At 41.3% G+C, this 21,570-nt stretch overlaps 1 protein-coding gene across 2 annotated transcripts; it reads left to right on the forward strand.

The window, feature by feature from the left end:
• The first annotated feature begins 7,329 nt into the window (after nt 1-7,329).
• On the forward strand, nt 7,330-16,113 carry LOC133457913 (zinc finger protein 93-like). Of its 2 annotated transcripts, XM_061737296.1 has the most exons (3): nt 7,330-7,361; nt 7,485-7,702; nt 14,598-16,113. In XM_061737296.1, the coding sequence occupies exons 2-3, from the start codon at nt 7,562-7,564 to the stop codon at nt 15,810-15,812; spliced, it is 1,356 nt and encodes a 451-aa protein (XP_061593280.1). In that variant the 5' UTR covers nt 7,330-7,361; nt 7,485-7,561; the 3' UTR covers nt 15,813-16,113. The 2 variants fall into 2 exon arrangements, with proteins under 2 accessions (XP_061593280.1, XP_061593279.1); XM_061737295.1 differs by lacking the exon at nt 7,330-7,361 and having other exon boundaries at nt 7,377-7,702.
• The last annotated feature ends 5,457 nt before the right edge of the window (nt 16,114-21,570 follow it).

Here is a 21,570-nt window from a genome sequence, read left to right on the forward strand (position 1 = left end):
TGAATCCATGCTCTCCTGCATCTCTTGAAGATCTTCCTGTACTTCAGGTAAGACTTTCTTTGATTTCTTTTGTGTCTCAGATCTTGTTTTTGTTCTTGTCTTGACATGTGACTTGTCCTCCACATCCACTGTCGGCATTCTTACAAACTGTCCAATTGGAAGGAGGTGATCACGATGGAGAGTTTTGACTCCTCCTCTTCCATCTTCCGGTTTCACTTTGTACACTGGAAGGTTGGGCATCTTTCCTAAAACCACGTAAGGGATAGAACTCCAACGACTTTCCAGCTTGTGTTTTCCTTTCAAACCCAAGTTCCTGAGTAACACTCTGTCACTGATCTCCAGGGTTTGAAATCCAACTCTTTTGTCATAGGACCTTTTGTTCCTCTGATGTGTCTTGTAGGCTGTGTCAGCAGCAAGTTTGTAAGCCCTCTCCAAGTCATCTTTCAGCTTGGCTACATAGCGAGAATGGCAACCAGGAGCTTCGCCATCAGGAGAGGTTCCAAAGCACAAGTCTACGGGAAGTCTTGCTTCTCGGCCAAACATCAAGAAATAGGGTGAGTACCCTGTAGCGTCGCATTTGGTGCTGTTGTATGCATGAACCAGGTAACCAACATGTTTGCTCCACTGTTTCTTCTTCTCACAACCCAGAGTTCCCAGCATGGAAAGAAGAGTTCTATTGAATCTTTCGGGCTGTGGATCTCCTTGCGGGTGGTAAGGAGTAGTCCGGGATTTCCGGATTCCCATCATCTTCAGAAGCTCTTTGATCAAATGACTTTCAAAGTCTCTCCCTTGATCTGAGTGGATTCTTGCTGGCAGACCATAATGCAGGAAGTACTTGTCCACCAGAATCTTCGCCACTGTTTGCGCCTTCTGATTTCGGGAAGGGAACGCCTGTGCATAACGGGTGAAATGATCCGTCACCACCAGAACATTTCCGATGCCTGTAGAATCTGGTTCCATTGAAAGAAAATCAATGCACACGAGGTCCATTGGTCCACTGCTTGTAATGTGATGCAAAGGTGCTGCCCTATGACAAGGGGTCTTTCGCGTAACACATGCTCCACAGTTCTTTATGTACTGCTCAACGTCGTTTGCAAGCTTCGGCCAAAAGAATCGGCTCCTCAACAAGTCTGTGGTTCTTTCAATACCAAGGTGTCCTAGATCATCGTGAGTGGCTTTCAACACCAGTTCTTTGAACCCACTTGGCAATACAAGTTGAGTTAGTTCTGCTCCAGAGGGCCGCTTGCTTAGACGATGTAGTAGCCCGTCCTTCATCATTAGCTTTCCCATCTCTTTCTTGAGACGGAAACTTTCTAGACTGGATCCATTTCCTTCAGGCCATTTTCCATTTTTAACAGCTTGAATGGCATGTCGGATGGCTACATCATCCTCTTGAGCTTCTCTCAGCTCCTGCTGAGACATCTGCTCCAAGGACTTCAACTCCAGGTGAGTCGGGAATGCAAAAACATCAGGCACACATTCAGGAGAAACTCCCAACTGATCTATATACCTTGGTGGACTGCCCACAGTACCAGGGATCCAGATTCGCTTGCAGATGGATCTCACACCGGACTGTGGTATGGTGGTCCATTCCTCGGAAGTCTCATCAGGCATGTTCCTGGAGAGCAGGTCTGCGTCTATGTTGTGTTTGCCTGGTCGGTACTGAACATCAAAGTCGTAGGTGGATAAGGCAGAGAGCCATCGGTGCCCCACCGCACTAAGCTTGGCGGTCGTCAGCACATACGTAAGCGGGTTGTTGTCCGTACGTATTGTGAATCTGACCCCATACAAATAATCATGGAATTTATCCACAACCGCCCACTTAAGGGCCAGGAACTCCAGCTGGTGAACAGGATAGTTCCTCTCAGATGTCTTCAGCTTCCGGCTAGCGAAGGCAACTGGCCTCAGACCCTCGCTGTGCTCCTGATATAGGACGGCGCCAAGCCCTTTGAAGCTGGCGTCTACATGCAGGACGTATGACTTGTTGGGATCCGCAAAGGCCAACACTGGTGCATGGGTAAGGCAGTGGATAATTTTGTGGAAAGCCTCTGTGCAGGACTGGTCCCATCGCTCACCAAACGGCTCAGACTGTTTGAGGTAAGTCTTTGTGTTGTCTTTCTCAGGTTTCTTACTCCTCTGGGTCGGAGCATAACCCTTTGTGAGCTCTGACAACGGCCTGACGATAGCCGCATAATTGGCAATGAAACGGCGATAATATCCGCAAAATCCTAAAAAGGATTGAAGAGCCTTCAGGTGCGTAGGCTGTGGCCACGTGGTAACTGCCTCTATCTTGGAGGGGTCAGGCAATACTCCATCTGCCGAGACAATGTGTCCAAGGTACTTTACCTTTGGTAGACAGAACTGGCATTTGTCGAACGAGATTTTTAATCCAACCGCTGCCAGGCGATCCAGAACTTTAAGAAGCCTCTCTTCATGCTCTTCTAAAGTTCGCCCAAATACAATCAGGTCGTCGAGGTAAACAAGGACTTCCAGCAGATTCATGTCACCCACAGCTTTCTCCATTAATCTCTGGAATGTGGCTGGGGCTCCAGTTATCCCCTGCGGCATCCTTTCGAACTGAAAGAACCCCAGTGGACAGATGAATGCCGTCTTCTCCTTATCCTCCTCCGCCATGGCAATCTGGTAATAACCGCTCCGTAGATCAAGAACGGAGAACCACTTGCTCCCGGTCATCGAATCCAAGACATCATCGATGCAGGGTGTTGTGTACTGGTCGGGGATTGTTCGGCTGTTCAACAATCTGTAATCGATACACATTCTCACAGCTCCAGTCTTTTTGCGAACAATCACGATTGGAGATGCATAGGGACTACGAGACTCTTTGATGATCCCTGCACGCAACAGTTCCTGGAGGTGCTTTCTCACGTCTTCCAGGTCAGCTGGGGCCAGGCGACGCGAGCGCTCCCTGAATGGCCGTGGATCTGACATCCGGATCATGTGCTCTACTCCCTTCGCCAAATCCAACATCCCACTCATGAAGCGAGAACACCTGAGACCTTGTGGATAGCTTCTGACGGAGTCTCTGTTTCCACTCCTCTGAGACAGGCGAGTCTCCAAAGTTGATCAGGTTTGGATCAAACTCGATGTCAACAGTCTTGGATGGAGAGAGGTGAGTAACTGCATCCGTCAGATACATGTGCCCAATAACTGTTCCCACTGGTATGACTGTCTCTGACATGGACTCATTTTGGACCAAGATTCTGAACTGGCTGACATTCACGTCTTCGCTGGGCACCACCATTGGCTGAAGTAGCACACCAGCAGGGAGTGGCGTGAGGGGAGATGAGTCCACCATCAGGATCTGTTTGTCGACTTGGTGTTTGTACTCGACTTTACAGACTGCACTGCAGTCACCACCAGGGGGCAGCGTCAGGGGGCCAGGACCTTGCCACAACACACAGCCGATGTCACCTTTCTCTTCCAAGGCTGTGGTTGTGTTTGTCGAGGTTTGATTAATGTCTCTGTAACACCGTATCCCCAGTGTCTGTGTGATGTCAATGCCGTTGTCTTTACTTTGTTGTACAAGACGTCGAATGTGACTGGCATTGGTCCCAACAATGACAGGAGTCTGGTCTGCAGTTCGGGGCTGGGGGCAAATAAGAGCGAGAATAGTCACTGTCTGGTCGGCACCTGCAACCTTTGCTGGATATTCAACGTCGACCACCACGTATCCACGGTAGGGATAACTGCCCTCGGATTCACTTAGTCCCCACAGAGCTAAACCAGACACAGGGCGTATGGGAACATCTGACAGGTAAGTTTGGTACCAAGACTCGAAAATGATGGTGACCTGTGAGCCACTATCAAACAAGGCGTTACAGTCATGTCCATTTATCTTCACAGGTACGATGCTGGGTGGACCAATCAAGCCTTCAGGGATGCCATCCGGCTCAGATGAGGTAACTGCACTTTTCTTGACCCCACAGTTTACTTCACTGGGGGCGGAACCGCTAGACCGCTGTTCGTCTTTTGTCATCTTTAAAGCGTGAATTAGCTTTCTAATAACCTTGGCTTGGTTTTCAGGGTTGTGGCACTTGGTGGCAAAATGTCCGCTCTCACCACACCTGTAGCAGAAATTCTCCTCTGACTTTTTCGGTGTCCCTCTGGGTGAGTTGGAGAACGATTTTGAAGCCTCCATGGTCGAAACTGCAGCGTCCTGCTCAGACATCTTGTTACTAGTTTTCTGCTTTAATCTTTTCAACTGTTTTTTCAAAGCAGCCAGCTCAGCGTCTTGCCGGTTCTCAGGGCCAGGCGGTGCATTGACAGGTGTAGCCTCTCTGTAATCCTCTTTGACAGGAGTGTATTGGGTCACCACTGATGCAACCATTGATTTCAGTTCTTTTATTTCCGCCTTTAAACTCTGAATCTCTGCTTGCCTTGTATCCACTTCTGGGTTAGCATGCACTTGGTGTACTGAGGCGCTGAGCTTCTTTCTAGAAGTTTCATACTCTTCTTCAGCACGAATCTCAGTCAAAAGCTGTAGAAAGCTTGGGGGCGCAGCCTTCCTTTCTCTCAAACGCAGCTGGATCAACATCAGGTCTGAAGCGATAGCACCTCTTAGCAGTTGCTCCAGTCGGGCTCGATCCATGCAGCTGGCAGGAAGACCCCCTCGTTGGATCACCTTGGCTAGAGACCTTTCCAGGCGTCGAAGGAAATCTGACGTCTATGTCTGGGGGGGGGGGGGGGGGGGGACATTTAACTATCAGCCGGTTCTTCATCACTGCAAACCTTTCAATCACTTTGCTCTCATCAATGGCGATGTCCCTCTCGATTGAGAGCAAGGTGAGGTTTGAGGCTTCATCCATGCAGCCCGGAAGATAGTTTTTAATCATTTCAGCTGCTGAAACTCAGCATGACTTTCCTGCTTTAAGGCTCCACTTCTGATGCGGCAACTGGCTAAAGCCTGATTTATGGTTCCGCGTTACACCAACGCAGAGCCTACGGCGTAGGGTACGCGGCGACGCACACCCTACGGCGTAGGCTCTGCGTTGGTGTAACGCAGAACCATAAATCAGGCTTAAAAGTAAAGACAACATGCGCTCACCTACCCGTGCATGACAGGGACTGCTGATTATTCTTGGTGATCTGTTAATAAACCTAAATACCAGAGAGACAATCATTATTGTCTTATTTGACTTACAAGACGTTAAATAATCATTTATAGCTGCTAGTTTTTATTCAGATTTTGATATTAAAAGAGTTTATAATTGTAGATCAATTTCATGGGAACCATTAAGTACATTATCATGTAAATATGATCTTTTATCTCCCTCTTGTGGTGAAAACATGAATTACAAGAACATTGACGTTCAGTCTGAGGAGCTCTGAACCACAGAGATAACTGATAAACTGGAGGGGGTTGCTGGTTTCATCCAGGGTGTGATGGTCAGTGATGCTGCTCAGGTGTGTCAGCTGTTGCCCCGGTAACTGCTCAGGTGTGTCAGCTGTTGCCCCGGTAACTGCTCAGGTGTGTCAGCTGTTGCCCCGGTAACTGCTCAGGTGTGTCAGCTGTTGCCCCGGTAACACCCCTAACTAGGAACACCAGAGCAGCCTCATAAGAGACGGGAGACACAAGACAAGGAGGGAGCAGTGTTGTCTCATGACACATGAACTCTGTTGGATGTTTCCACAGGTGAACAGGGATGAAGATGATGATGATGTGGTGAACTATGACAACGATGAAGACCTGCCCGCTTCTGTCCGATCCACAATAAATCAATAAATCAGCTGTGTGTGATGGAAACATTAGCCTTAGCCTGGGTACAGAGTGTCCAGAGGGATATTTTGTCTTTGAAAGCTCAGCTCTGGGGTCACCGGGGCCTGTTTATGAGAATCCTAGTGTTTAGTCTTCATCATTTTGTGATCTTCAAAAATACTATGCAGCTTTTACTCGGTGTCACTCCTGCATCGAGGCGCCTGATGTATGTTTGACCCACTTGCATGCTAACGATGTATTAAATCTCCTAAACTGGGATCATCTCTCACGTCTTGTTGTATTTCAGAAGGAAATGGAAACTTATTTTAAATCAATTATTGATTCTTCTAATCAAAAGGCTATTAAGACTGTAAATATTTGTTGAATATTATTCAAGGATGAAGGAAACATGTAGACTGCACCTTTTTTTTCTTTCTTATTTCTTGAGGAATCTTTGTTATCCCCGTGGAGGCAATTTGTTTTACTGGCAGTCTTATCTCTTACTTCTTGCTTTTATTTCATTACTTTAAATAATCTTTTTGAGGGTAGGCAATGAATAAGCTTTGATTCAGATCCTACACCTTTTTCGGTCTAGATGTTATTTGTATATTGGAAACTTTTTTGTAATGCTTTCTTTGAACAGCGTATTCGTTTCCTTGTCATTTTTATTTTATTTTTAATTTTGTAAAAGCTATTTTGATGTTTTTCTTATTTTTATTCTTTTTTTGTGTTGTCTTGACCGAAATAAACTAAACTTAACTAATATTTGAACCCTCTACAAAGTTTTTATATAATACACTGTAACCCGTGGCTCTTCTGTTCTCTGGTCCACCTGTTTACTGTTCACTGTACGTTGTGATCTTTATACTCAGTACTGGAGTTGAGGGGGGATGAGGAGGGATGGCAATAAAAACGGTAAAAATCACCCCCCCCTGTAAAACTGCCATCCCCTCTTTCCATCCCTTATGTCATTTCATCAATGAATGTGGTATTACTGTTATTTCAACATTTTGAGTCATCACCAGAAAAATAACACCAGAAAAATAACTTATTTGACAATTTTCACCTGTTTCAAGTCAATTTTCACTTGAAATAAGTAGGAAAATCTGCTATTTATTTCAAGTGAAAATCTACTTGAAACAGGTGAAAATTGTTGTTTTTTTCCAGTGATGAGTCTTGTTTTAAGTGTAATGAGATTTTTTTTACTAAAATGAGACATTCTAACTAGAAATAAGACAAATATTCTTGTTAAGATATTGAGTTTTTGCATTGATCCATTTTACTTATCCTGTGAAGGACAGAGTCATATTGATAAGTTCAGAAAAGTGTTTTTTATTGTTGTGTTTTGATGTATTTGATGTAAGCCCAGTGGATATTTAAAGCTTACAGAAGGCTGCATTTAACTGCTGCTATGTCATTCCTGCAGTATTTCTGCAGGTGTTTTGGTCACTGCTATTATTTGTAATATATTATATTATTTGTAATCAGCACAAATTATCTGTCCCCATATGATAAAATCCACCATCCCCCTGATTATTATTTTTTTTACAACTCGAGTACTGTTTATACTGTATATTGTAATCCTTGTCAATAAAGATTTATTAAAAAAAAAGAGAAAGAGGAGATTTAACGACGAAATCGAGCCGTGAGTTTCTGTTACCCGCTATTAAATGAGTCTATGCAGCGAAACCGATGGATTTGTAATTTTGGTTATGACAATAAGATAATTCTATGTATCTGGTTACTATAATCCCACATTTTCCAGCAGGCAACGCTCCAGTGCAGGGTCGAGTCCTTCCAGCCGAGGTTTTGCAGACAAACCGGGATCAGAACCAGGACCAGGAGATGGATCGGGATCAGAACCAGGAGATGGATCGGGATCAGAACCAGGAGATGGACTGGGATCAGAACCAGGAGGTGGACTGGGATCCAAGCCAGGACTCCGAGTCCAGCAGCAGGATTGAAGCGGACGCCCTCGGTCTGCAGGTCAGTGTTCACGCCCCATCGAGCGCTGCTGTGATACGTCAACGTCGCCGCCATATTGGATGTGGCAAGACTGCGCTGTAATTTAATACACGTGAATTAACTTATTTTCATAAAGCGCCTTTCTACAAAGAAATTTACGTTTTACGACTCATTTATTCATTCACACACGCACTAATATACCTGGGGAACAGTTAGGCACCAAATATAATATTCCCCCCCTCATAAAAATAAGAAAAATAGAGAAACCTAATTTCTCTTCAACAAAGCACATTTTACATAAACATATTTAACATTTTTCAAGTAACAAAATAACATTTGAACCATTTTTCAGATTTTTTATTTATTTTATTGTCTGAAAAATGGTCTAAATGTTATTTTATTATCTGAAAATGGTGCAAATATGTTATTTTGTTATTTGAAAAAATGTAAAATATATTTTGTTGATGAGAAAATATGTTTCTCTATTTTTCTTATTTTTGTGAGGGGGGATATATATTGTTTTTCGGCACTACCTTGTTCTCTATAGCTGATATAACATGAATTACTCCTATGTGGGATCAATAAAGTTCTTATTTTTGCCATCTGAGAAAATTAAATATATTATATTTGGTGCCTAACTGTTTCCCAAGTATATTAGTGCGTGTGTGAATGAATAAATGAGACGTAAAACGTAAATTTCTTTGTAGAAAGGCGCTTTATGAAAATAAGTCCATTTACTTGGATTAGTTTACAGCGCTGTCTTGCCACATCCAATATGGCGGCGGCGTTGACGTATCGCAGCAGCGGTCAAAACCACTCGATGCGGCGTCTACGTTTATATGTCTATGCTCGAACCCGCTCGTTCTCGGCCCGTCTGTCTCCTGCTGACGAACCAAACCTAAATCGTAGAGACGTCGCATGGAGAGCGTTTTGCTCATAGACATATATAAAGGCTCGCCCGCACTGCTGCCGATGCAGAGCGACGTCGTCAGACGGCGGCCATCTTGCCTCGGGGGAGCTCGCTCACTCATAACATTGTGTTTAATGGTGCCTGTACTGCTTAAACAACCTTAACTTGCTCAATTCTCAACAGATTTTCAAACAGGTTGGTTTGTTATGAACGTCAGAGATGTAGTTATGACACTGCATACTTGTGAATAATTATAAACATTGACAAACGTACTTTTATATGAAAATAACAAAAAACAGATAGCTATGACATGGTATTTATATTAAATCAATATTTCTATAGTATTCTTAGTAATATTTATATTTACATTATAACATATATACATATATATATATATATATATATATATATATATATATATATATATATATATATATATATATATACACATGTTATAAGGAAATAATTATTACATTATAACATGTATTTATATTATGACATTATACCATGTATTTATATTATTTGACATTATAACATGTATATATATATATATATTTATATTATGACATTATAACATTGTATTTATATGATTACATTATTACATGTGTATATATATATTACATATATTACATTATAACACGTATATATATATATATATATATATATATATATATGTTTATATTACAACATATTATTACATGTGTATATATATATATTAAGTAATTTTTCAACAGAGATACAATTTCAACATGTCGAAGCATCACGAATCATACCCTCGTTAATGACGTTTATAATAAACCAAACTGTTTGTAAATCCGTCAAGATTTCAGCAAGTTATGAGTATTTTTGTCAGCAGCAACAACGAGTGTCCTGTGGTAAGATGGCTGCGGGTGAACAACGCTGTAGACTCCGCCTTGAGTCATCTAGCCTTTATATATATCTATGGTCTGTACAGCCGCCCAGATGAGCCATCCAGTGTCATGTGACTTCTACGAGCCGTTCAGATTCTGCGCATTTTCGTTACGTAACCAAAATGCAAACCACGGCCACAACTATAAAACCGCGTAACTGCATGCGAGCGTCCGACTATCGCGTCGCACTGAGTGGCATCAGATGCTCTCTGTCCATCTCCCTCCAGCCAGCTGCAACTTTATTGAGGTTTTTGTAGTGAAATGAGGAAGAATCATAGCAATAACTTCTCATTTCAACTAACTGAATCAGCCGTTCCTCATCCATGACCGTTTCCTACAGCGCTTTCAACTGGCTTTCAACGCGAGCGACACGAAGAAAATAGGAGCAAGGGCGTACGACAAATGTTCAGCTCAAAAGCTATTTTGATGTTTGTCTTATTTTTATTCTTTTTTTGTGATGTCATTCCCGAAATAAACTAAACTAAACTAATATTTGCACCCTCTACAAAGTTTTTATATAATACACTGTAACCCCTGGCTCTTCTGTTCTCTGGTCCACCTGTATACTGTTCACTGTACGTTGTGATCTTTATACTGTATATTGTGATCCTTGTCAATAAAGATTTTTTTTTTAAAAAGAGAGAGGGAGAAAATTTAACGATGAAACCGAGCCGTGAGTGTTACCCGTTATTAAATGAGTCACTGTAGCGAAACCGATGGGTTTGTCATTTTGGTTATGATGGGTTTACGATAATTTTATGTCTCTGGTTACTAAAATCCCACGTTTTCCTGCAGGCAATGCTCGAGTGGAGGTCACGTGTTTGCAGGCTGCATTCTTACCGTAGACATATATACGTAGACGCCTCATAGACTGACGCTGCCTATTGGAGCTGACGTTCAGCACGGCCGCCATCTTGGATGGGTCTCCAATGCGGCCCCAGTGCATTTATTTCTACTGAGGAAGGTTTTATCCCCAATTACAATAATCCATAATTCCACTAATTTTTACCAGATTTTCACACGGTTTGGTTTGTTACAAACGGCAGAGATTTACAGGACGCTGTCACACATTAAAAATACGTACTTTTATGCTGAAAGACTTTGTATTATGCTCTTTAACAAAGACATATGGTATGGCATATTGATAAATGTACAAATTAATTTAAATTTTATTAATTTTCATTAATTTTATATTTTAATAAAGAAACAAGTTTGATCGTTCATTTGAATTTATGAGTCATGAGCTGTCATTAGGCCATTATGTGAAAGTTTTTATACATGTCATTTCATTCTGTAACACATATACATACAAGCTCCCATATATACTGTACCAGCTCAGTACATTTTTGTAAAGGCCTGGAAAAGTAAACATTATAAATCCAGGTCATACTGCGGCAAAAAATATTATTTAAAAAAACTGGAAAACAGAAAAAAAACCAGCACCAAACAGTGGATCAATGAACTTGCATCATATAGCACTCCAGAAAAAATACTGTTAGAAAAAAACTTTGATTTGGGGACCCTTTTTTGAATTCTTTGCCTTTATTGGACTAGCTAATGATCTAAATCATCTAATGTGTTTTTTCAGGACTTGATTATTTACGTTATTATGCATTTGCTCCAGTATTGTTATGCATATTTGAAAAGAAGCTAAATGATTTTGAATGATGTAATGTACTGATCAAATGAGGGAGGGAAGGGGAGAGGGGTGTGTTGTTGTATTTATTTATTTTTTTATTTTTTCTTTCTTTCTTATTAATATTTTTTATTTTTTATTTTTTTCATTATTGTTATGAAAAGTTAAAAAAGGGGAAAATATTGATATTTCTATGGTTATTGTAAATCTTTTTTTTTCTCTCTTATTGCCCTCAATACTGGATCAGCCGTATCTCATCCATGACCGTTTCCTACAGCACTTTCAACCGGCTTTCAACGCGAGCGACAGGAAGAAAATAGGAACAGGGCGTCCAACAAATGTTCAGCTCCAAACGGCGCGTCGCGTCGTGCTGCGTCGCTGCATAAAAATAAAATAACATTTGTACACATTATATACACCACTTATATACACCATACACTGTTTATATACACCAAGTTGTATATAAATAAAATTTATGCACTATTACAAGGAAGGACCGTGCGTCTTCTGAAGGTGTCGTTGAACAGCTTCAGATGCATTGCTTGGAAGATCTGAAACCATCGACAGAAAAAAATGTATTACTAATAGAGCTCTGGTGTTACCTAACGAGAGTGAGTGGCTCCGTTAGGTAAGACTGGAGCCACCGGAGCTCCGGTGTTACCCGTAGACAAATATAAATATGAAAAAAATGAACGTCACTTACCGCTGACTCGTGTGCAGTTGCCGGGTCCGTGCTGTTGGTAATGATCCTTTTAAGAGGGTAAGTGTTGATGCAAAAACAAATTTTTACTATCCCTCGTTGTTGAAACAGCCACACGATACACCGCTTCGAAACAATGGCGGAGTTGTTGTCCCGGAGGAGTTAGTTGTGGGCGTGGATTCATGCAGCGGAGGCCGACATATGGAAATTGCTCCCGTCGTGACTCACGACGGGAGCAGAATCTGAACGGCTCGTAAAAGTCACATCAGACTGGATGGCTCATCCGGGCGGCTGTACAGACACTGCAGGATTTGGTTATTTTTCTCCTTCTCTCAGTTGGCAGGCTGAGGGGAGACCACTTTATATATGTTAAAGCAAGAAAAAACGTGTTTTTCACAATAGGTCCCCTTTAAGGAAATCCTGGATTCCATTAGTTCGATGCACAGTGGTAGAAGCTGCGGCCCAGATGGTCTGGGTATTGAGTTCTTTTAGAAATTGGCAAAGCAGCTTGTACCATTCTTGCTCAGAATGTTTTTCCACTGAATCGAATCAAAGAAGCTTCCTTTTTTGCTTTATAATGCTAACGTTGCACTTCTACTGATACAGGACAGGGATATTCCATGCTTAACACGTACTTCAAGATATTTACTCAAATATTAGCAACTAGGCTCAACAAATGCATAGCTACTATTATCCACCCAGATCAGACAGGTTTCATCCCCAACAGGTTTTTGTTTTTCATTGTAAAGAGAGTCATGAATTTTCCTCAAAGCAAGTTTTATTTGTCTCAATGCCGAAAAAGCTTTCGACCAAGTTGACTAGGAGTACCTTTTAAAGGTCTTGGAGAAATTTGTGCTGGGTGACGATTTTGTCTCTTGGGTTCATCTTATATACAACTTTTTTTTTTTTTTTTTTTTTAAAGGTTTTTTTGGGCTCTAGTGGCCCTTTATTGGAGATGCAGACTGGAAAGGGGTAGAGAGAGAGAACGGGGAAGACACGCAGGAAAGGTGCACAGGCTGGATTTGAACCCGTAACCGCTGCAGGAGGAGGACTGTAGCCTCAGTATATGGTCCGCTGCTTAACCCACTGCGCCACCGAGCGGCCCTCATCTTATATACAACTTGCCAATATCATCTGTTATGACTAATCAAGATAAATACAAATAAAATCCTGCTTTTTAAAGTCACCAGGCTGTGATGTCCGTCATCAGGATTCCTCGTTGCGCTTTCCATCATGCTGATGGTAATCAGTATAAAGGCACATGACTTACCTAAGTCAATTAGGCTGGGAGGAGTGGATGACAAAATATCGCTTTACGCGGACGATATCGTACTTTTCATCTGAACCTGAACACTCTACCCCACACCTTCTTCAGCTTGTCATATCCTTTAGTGTTGTTTCTGAGTACACCATCAATTGGCATCTTGCAAAGTTTTTCTTCATGAGTGGCAGCTCAGACATTCTGACAGATTCAGAACTACTCTTTTAGTAGGGGGCTTTGACCTTTGTCAGTGGGCAAGCGATGATCCTGCTGTGATTAACGACTTACCATCTGAGGCAAGATCGGACAGTTTGTGAGCTTTGGCTTTGTGAGGCTCAGGCTGATCCTCAGGAGTGCACACTGGGACTGCTGTGGAACTGCAAGACTGACCGTTAGTACATGTAACATTGCGTTACATGTACTAACTCTGTTGTGTGATCCATTAGGTTAGGTGATCCCCTTCTTACAGCTTGGAATTATTTGGAAAAGGTGCTTCGTTATCTTCCTCAAATCACAATCCCACGCTGCTATTCCTCCAAAGAGATGGACCGTCCTACCACTGTCCGAGGCACTCATATCTTTTTTTGATGCGTCTGAACAAGCATATAGTGTTGTTGCATATGTCAGATCTAAGGGTGTCAAAGGTCACATCAAGCTAAGTTTCATTCTTGCTTGCTCACACGTTTCACCCAAGCAACAGCTATCAGTACCCAGACTGGAGTTACATGCTCCACTAACTGGTGCACGCCTCTGTGACCTAATCAGGGCAGAATTCACTTTAGCAGTATGAACTATTACACTTTGGACTGACTCTACCATTGTGCTCCACTGGTTTCAATCAGAATATTGTTCCTTCAAAGTTTTTGTAGGAGCAAGAGTATCTGAAATCAAAAGCCTCACAGTCAGTCAAGATTAGAGACACATACATTCAGAAAATAATCGTGCTGATGATGTTACAAGAAGCTTATCCCTGTCAGATATTTTCCTCCCAAACAGATGGATCAATGCCCCAGCATTTTTATGCAAAGCTCCAGATACTTGGCCTACCCCTGAAAGTGTTGTATCTGTTGATGACCAAATTGAATTGAAACAATCTGTTAACATCGCTGTTACTGTGCCAAATCCTGACAGTTTCAAAATTTAAGAGTTACTGGATGCCACTGCCCAGTCTCTTTCCAGACAGACCACTGTAAATCCCTCTGCTGCTGAATTTCTAAATGCTGAACAAGAAATCCTCTAAAGGCACAAAACGATAGCTTTTGGGAGTTTTCGCAGCTTTCACCACTTACGCTTTTGTTCTGACCTACCGAGATGTTTTTATTTGAATGTTTTTTCTCTAAAGAACTAGTTGTGACAGGAAATGGTTAATATGACCCCTAGAAAATAAGAATTCATTGTTTCACTGCAAACACCATTATAGAAAACTATTAAATACAACTGAAAAAACTTTTGACAGGTCAACCAACAACAGGATCTAAGTCTCTTTCTTTCTTTACAGAAACGTAAAGACAAAGAGAGGCCCACAGGTTACCCCTGTGATCAGTGTGACAAAGTCCTCTCCACTTCATCAACCTTGAAGAGACATAAGAAGATTCACACTGGAGAGAAGCCGTACGGATGTGATCAGTGTGTGGCAGCTTTTATTAAACCAGATGCTTTAAGAAGTCACCAACGTGTTCATACTGGAGAGAAGCCGTACGGATGTGATCAGTGTGGGGCAGCTTTTACCCAATCAGGTGCTTTAAAGAAGCACCGACGTATTCACACTGGAGAGAAGCCGTACATATGTGATCAGTGTGGGGCAGCTTTTACTGAATCGGGTACTTTAAGAGGCCACCAACGTGTTCACAGTGGAGAGAAGCCGTACAAATGTGATCATTGTGGGGCAGCTTTTATTAAATCAGATACTTTAAGAAATCACCAACGTGTTCACACTGGAGAGAAGCCGTACAAATGTGATCAGTGTGGGGAAGCTTTTTCTCAATCGGGTACTTTAAGAAGCCACCAACGTGTTCACAGTGGAGAGAAGCCTTACAGATGTGATCAGTGTGGGGCAGCTTTTACTGAATCGAGTACTTTAAGAAGTCACCAACGCCTTCACACTGGAGAGAAGCCGTACGGATGTGATTTTTGTGGGGTACCTTTTGCCAGATTCGATCATTTAAAAACTCACCAACGTGTTCACACTGGAGAGAAGCCGTACATATGTGATCAGTGTGGGGCAGCTTTTGCTGAATCGGGTACTTTAATAAGGCACCAACGTATTCACACTGGACAGAAGCCGTACAGATGTGATCAGTGCGGGGCAGCTTTTGCCACATCAGGTGATTTAACGAAGCACCAACGTATTCACAGTGGAGAGAAGCCGTACAGATGTGATCAGTGTTGGGCAGCTTTTACTGAATCGGGTGCTTTAAGAAGTCACCAACGTGTTCACACTGGAGAGAAGCCATACAAATGTGTTCAGTGCGGGGCAGTTTTTACTCGATCGGGTGCTTTAAGGTGTCACCAACGTATTCACACTGGAGAGAAGCCGTACAGGTGTGATCAGTGTGGGGCAACTTTTGCTCAATCAGGTACCTTAACAGATCACCAACGTGTTCACACTGGAGAGAAGCCGTACAAATGTGATCAGTGTGGGGCAGCTTTTACTCAATTAGGTGCTTTAACAAAGCACCAACGTGTTCACGACGGAGAGAAGTCGTACATGTGATCAGTGTGGGGCAGCTTTTTAGTTTAAGAAGTCACAATTGTATTCACATTGGATAAAATGTGTGTATGATGAGTTTGTGGCAGCCTTTACTAAGAGTGTTCATTCAAATGGAACAAACATAAACATGTTAGAAAAAAAACAGTGATAGAAATGTGTCTGTTGTCTGTTGTATCTGTTGTTCTGAGAGAAAGAAATCTGAAAGTATCATTCTAATAAGTTCAGTTTGATATTAGCTTTTTTAAAATGGTTTTGCTTCTGTTGGCAAATTACTAACTTCTTTGTAATATTTGTATATAACATTTTTCACCAGTTTTGTGATTGTTAATGGAGATATAGAGAGAAATAAAGTTATTTGTTGGATTTCAGTTTCCTGCTCAGTAAAACCACTATAAACAAACAAGAAGTCAGAAATGTCAGAATGTTAGAACAGTGTCCCACAGTAGTGCCTTGTTCATGTGATTTTTATCAACATAGATGAATGATGGTTCTTAATTTAATTTTATCTGAGGGATGTAAGAAAAAAATGCTTTACTAATGACACCCTCTGTTTCTGAGACCAGCTGGTCAACTGTAAAAGTGACTGAATGCGGTCATAGACTTACAAAGCTAATGACAATTGTCACAGCCCGGCTCATAGGCAGCGACAAGGAGGGAGACGAGATGAGGATGACAGTATAACAAAAGGAAATGTATTAACAAAAGATAATGAACTAAGATAAATCAGTAATCAGTAGTGTGAGGATGTATGAATGTGTGGAAAGAACAACCAAAATACAAACAGCAGCGGCCGTATGGAGCCAAATCAGGGCCAAAGGTTTTGCTAATTTGAAAAAAAAAATTGAACCTGAAATTTTTTTTTTACAGTTTCAATTTTATTTTTTTCAGTATCAGATCTTTTTTTTTCAGTTTCACATCTTTTTTTTTTTCAGTTTCACATCTTTTTTTTTTCAGTTTCAATTTTTTTTTTCCACGTTCAGACTTTTGGCCCGGATCTGGCGTGGGGGGCGTGGCATCAACCGAGAGGGGCGTGGCATCATGAGTGACAGCATAACAGAGAAGGCGGGGGACGTTCCTCAGTCCTGTTGCCTTCAGGAAACGTAGGTTGCAGAAGTTATCAGTAGAAGTATGATTCAACGCTGTATATACACACCATATTCACTTGATTGGCAGTGGAAAAAACTGATATTAGTGACACATTTCTGTTTAAAAAGCTGTTTTAGACCGTACTTGGTAGTATGTTGAAGTAGGAAATGTCAAACTTTAAAGTGTGGCTGTTGAACTGTACAGTCTGGCATAGTTTATTGCTTTTATACTGCGATTGGTGCCAAATACGGTCTAAAACAGCTTTTTAAACAGAAATGTGTCACTAATATCTGTTTTTTCCACTGCCAATCACGTGAATATAGCGTATATACAGTGTTGAATCATACTTCTACTGATAACTTCTGCAACCTACGTTTCCTGAAGGCAACATGACTGAGGGACGTCCCCCGCCTTCTCTGTTCTGCTGTCACTCATGATGCCACGCCCCTCTCAGTTGAGTCCACGCCCCCCACGCCAGATCCGGGCCAAAAGTCTGAACCTGAAAAAAAAATTTGAAACTGAAAAAAAAAAAAAGTGAAACTGAAAAAAAAGACGTGAAATTGAAAAAAAAAGATTTGAAACTGAAAAAAAGATTTGAAACTGAAATAAAAAGATTTGAAACTGAAAAAAAGATCTGATACTGAAAAAAATAAAATTGAAACTGTAAAAAAAAAGATTTCAGGTTCAAATTTTTTTTTCAAATTAGCAAAACTTTTGGCCCTGATTTGGCTCCATACGGCCGGGCCCGGCCCGACCAGACCAGAGAGAGAGAGAAGACAAGCAGGAGTGAAGCGTTTTAAAGAGAGACCCACACCGGGCCCAGGTGTGGGTCATCAGCTAATCAGGCGACCTCTCCACCCTGCTTCCTGCAAAGGAAACACAGCAGCAGAAAAGGCAGGGACAACTAGTGGATGGAGGGGTCGTCACACAATTGAAACTTTTTTTTTTTTTTTTTAATCCTGTGAATGAAATGTGTGTCTGAAGGACAAGTTATATGTAGAGGAGCAGGAATTGGATCAGTGACTGTTCACAACAAAGACCCCAACCCTAGTGGCCTAATGGTTAAGGCACTGGGCTCCTCTTCTGAAATCCTTAACAATGACATCAATAACAGTCATCCCTCGTTTGCCGCTGTGGACCGGTTAACAAACCCTCGTGTGTCAGTAGCATCTGAACTCCACTCTACATGGACCTGCAATGAATTTGCCAAACTTTTTATTGATATAATCCAGATGATTAGAAAAGCAGTCAGTCCATCAATATCAAGTCCAGTAACATTAATGCCCCCAATTAAAACCAATTTGAACAAAATGACACAATTTCACGCAGTCAACTACAAAAACCTGGAGGATATTATGGATCAGCCAGAAACATCAGGGGTTTTTGTTCCTCTTGCTGTTGGGCTGTATTTCAGGTCATTCACTCACCACCGTTAGATGATTTTTCTTTCCGGTATCATTGTTGCTGACTCAAGATGGCCGCTTGGTGATTGTGAGCAGATCTTGGCTGCCCCAGCGCCACCAGATGACAACCCGGTATGTTCAGACACTAATAAGGAAATTGTTAGCCTCAAGGAAGACATCTGGATACTGTCTAATGAACTAAAATCCAAGACTGAACTGCTTAATTCACTTTTGGACGTGGCCCATCAACAGTCAATGCATATCGGGCTCAAGAGGCTCAAGACCTTCCTTTTAGTTTAGCTTATTACATAATTTTTTTATTGTATTAGGGTTGTTTAGTTTGTTATCTAGTTATTTCTTTTTATTTTAACTACTTATCTTTCAATTATTTTATTACGTACTTCTTTTGTGTTAATTTTTTTTTTAAATGTTGTTCTTAGGTTTATTTCAATGTTGTTTTTACTTTTTCATATGTTAATTCCAGTGCTTTTTCCTCATTTCCTCATTCCTCATTTTCCACACCAGGTACTATGCCTAACTGGCCTGTGAGGTTCTATCCACAGTGTGTTCATAGGTCTGCCTAACAAGGGTCGAACGTGGTTCTCCAACAATGACCCGGTCCTCCACTGATCCACGTCTACATGTTATACCAGCTGCTGCCACCGGGGGGCGTCTCACAGATGACAGGAGTGTCGGTGGAGGACAGAGGCTGAGGACAGACACCTGCTGAACCCCTTTGAGACCTTATGAAGGAACATTCAGCTCATCTTTAACATAAAAACACCCAGAAAATGGAATCAAGTAAACATGTTTCCATCCTGGACTAATATGGAGATAAAGTTACAACATCAGACCAAAAATAACATGTTCTGGTGGTTTTCTCTGCTGCAGGTGTGTGATGATGTTACTTCCTTTATGTGGGTCACAAAAGACTAAAACTGTCTTAAGAGAAACACAGACACAAATTTACTGTCTGCAAAAGCAACATTTAAAAGATTATTGTTTTTAGGTTTAATTGTATTAGACTGAACATTCAGTTATTGTCTATTCTTTGTTGCACTTCCACTCAAAAGATTTGTGTTGTCTGAGGTCATTTTTGACCTGGTAAACAAACAAAATACTTTTTTGTGTTGTTCTTACATATAAAGTTGCACATTCAAACTGTTATTAATATTTTCATTCTTATTATCAGTTATTTACACATGTAAACCTCCGTGAAGAAGTCAAACAGGATTTTATCCTACTAGACCTTCAGTGGTTCGATCCAGGAGTGAAATGATCATCTGGATCAAAGCTGAAGGTCCGACACTCACGTCAATAATAAAACATCTGGAAGAAATAATAATGTAACTCAAACTAGCGAAAAATACTCAGTTAGAGGCAGGTTTATTTGTAAAGCAGTATTCAACAACAAGGTGATTCAAAGTGCTTTACAGAGACATTAAAACATCATCACATAGCAGAAAAAAAGAGGATTTAAAACTTTAAATAATGTAAAAAGTAAATGTTAACATAAATGATGAGTTTAGTTGGCTAAAAAACTGTGAGAATGACCCAGTAAAAGCCATAAATCCAGGTCTTAATAAGCATTTAAACATTAAATGTATTTTTTTTGCTGCCGTAAAAAGTTTTAAGTTGGTTCCTGCTCTGACTGCATGTCAGATCTGTTTTTACAGCTGATTTATTGATCTGTGCATCGAACAGAAGCAGGCAAGTCTTCATCGTTTTCATAGTTCACCACATCATCATCTTCATCATCATCATCATCATCATCATCATCATCATCATCATCATCATCATCATCATCATCATCATCATCATCATCATCATCATCATCATCTTCATCCCTGTTCACCTGTGGAAACATACAACAGAGTTCATGTGTCATGAGACAACACTGCTCCCTCCTTGTCTTGTGTCTCCCGTCTCTTGTGTGGCTGATCTGGTGTTCCTGGTTAGGAGGTGTGTTACCGGGGCAACAGCTGACACACCTGAGCAGCGTCACACCCTGGATGAAACCAGCAGCTCCACCAGTTTATCAGTTATCTCCGTGGGTCAGAGATCTTCAGACTGAACGTCAATGTTCTTGTAATTCATGTTTTCACCACAAGAGGGAGATAAAAGATCATATTTACATGATAATGTACCGTTCCTATGAAATTGATCTACAATTATAACTATTTTAATGTCAAAATCTGAATAAAAACTAGCAGCTATAAATGATTATTTAACGTCTTGTAAGTCAAATAAGACAATAATGATTGTCTCTCTGGTATTTAGGTTTATTAACAGATCACCAAGAATAATCAGCAGCAAATGCTCGTGCAGATATCTTGCATTTGATAGAGGATAACTACTGTTTTCTGATCATCCCCGTTTAACTTTTGTTTTGTTTCATGATATTGCTGTGGAGGGCCATAAACATTAAGCAGCATGCATGTACGGTTAATCCAACCAAAGGAGCCACGATGCAGCAATAGGTGAGCTATTTAAGGAACATGGTTTGGTCAACACTCCACGTTTCTGTAATGACTACTGAAAAATCAAGTCTATCACAAAACCCGATTCGTTTCCGCTTATACAGGAGGGAGGACTATAGTGACAGAGTTGGCTCAGCCAAATTTGTAACCAAGCTGGACCTGTTAGAGTTCCCTTAACACTGCAGGCCTCAGAAATATCTGCTTTTGTTACACACGATACTTTGTGATACTTTAATCATGTTTTAGAGAGAAATAAAAACAAATTATGTAGATTAAAAATGCATATTGAACAACCCCCCTTCTTCCATTTTTTCATAGTGTGGAAACTGAAACGGGAGGTCGCTCACACTCATCTAGCCATAAATGAGTCAACAGCTTTCATATTCACTCAGTCTTTACAGATTGCGGCTCTATAAATAGTCAATATTGTAGAACATATATTTTGAAGAGAGAGTTCAAGAGGAAACCGTTAATCCTCCTCCTGAGATGAACCTGCGTTGTAAGCATCGATTCATGCCCGGGCCCGCCAGAAGCTGCTGCATCAGGGAGCAGGTTTACAGGAAACTACAGTTAGAACAATCACAGACACACTCAGTCAGCAAGAAAATGTGAGTTTGTGGTAAATTGCTGCAAAGGGCCCGGTCATATGCCCCCCGGCCCGGCTCTGAAATGTTCCGCTATACTGTTATGTCCGCTATGTCTCACCTACAAATTGGTCCTTCGAGCCGGATAGAGTCGTTACCATGGCAACCTACAGGTGATACAGGCAGAACAAAATAACAGATCCATAGA

This window comes from Cololabis saira, chromosome 13 (genome assembly GCF_033807715.1).
Source record: "Cololabis saira isolate AMF1-May2022 chromosome 13, fColSai1.1, whole genome shotgun sequence".
Classification (NCBI taxonomy): Eukaryota; Metazoa; Chordata; class Actinopteri; order Beloniformes; family Belonidae; genus Cololabis; species Cololabis saira.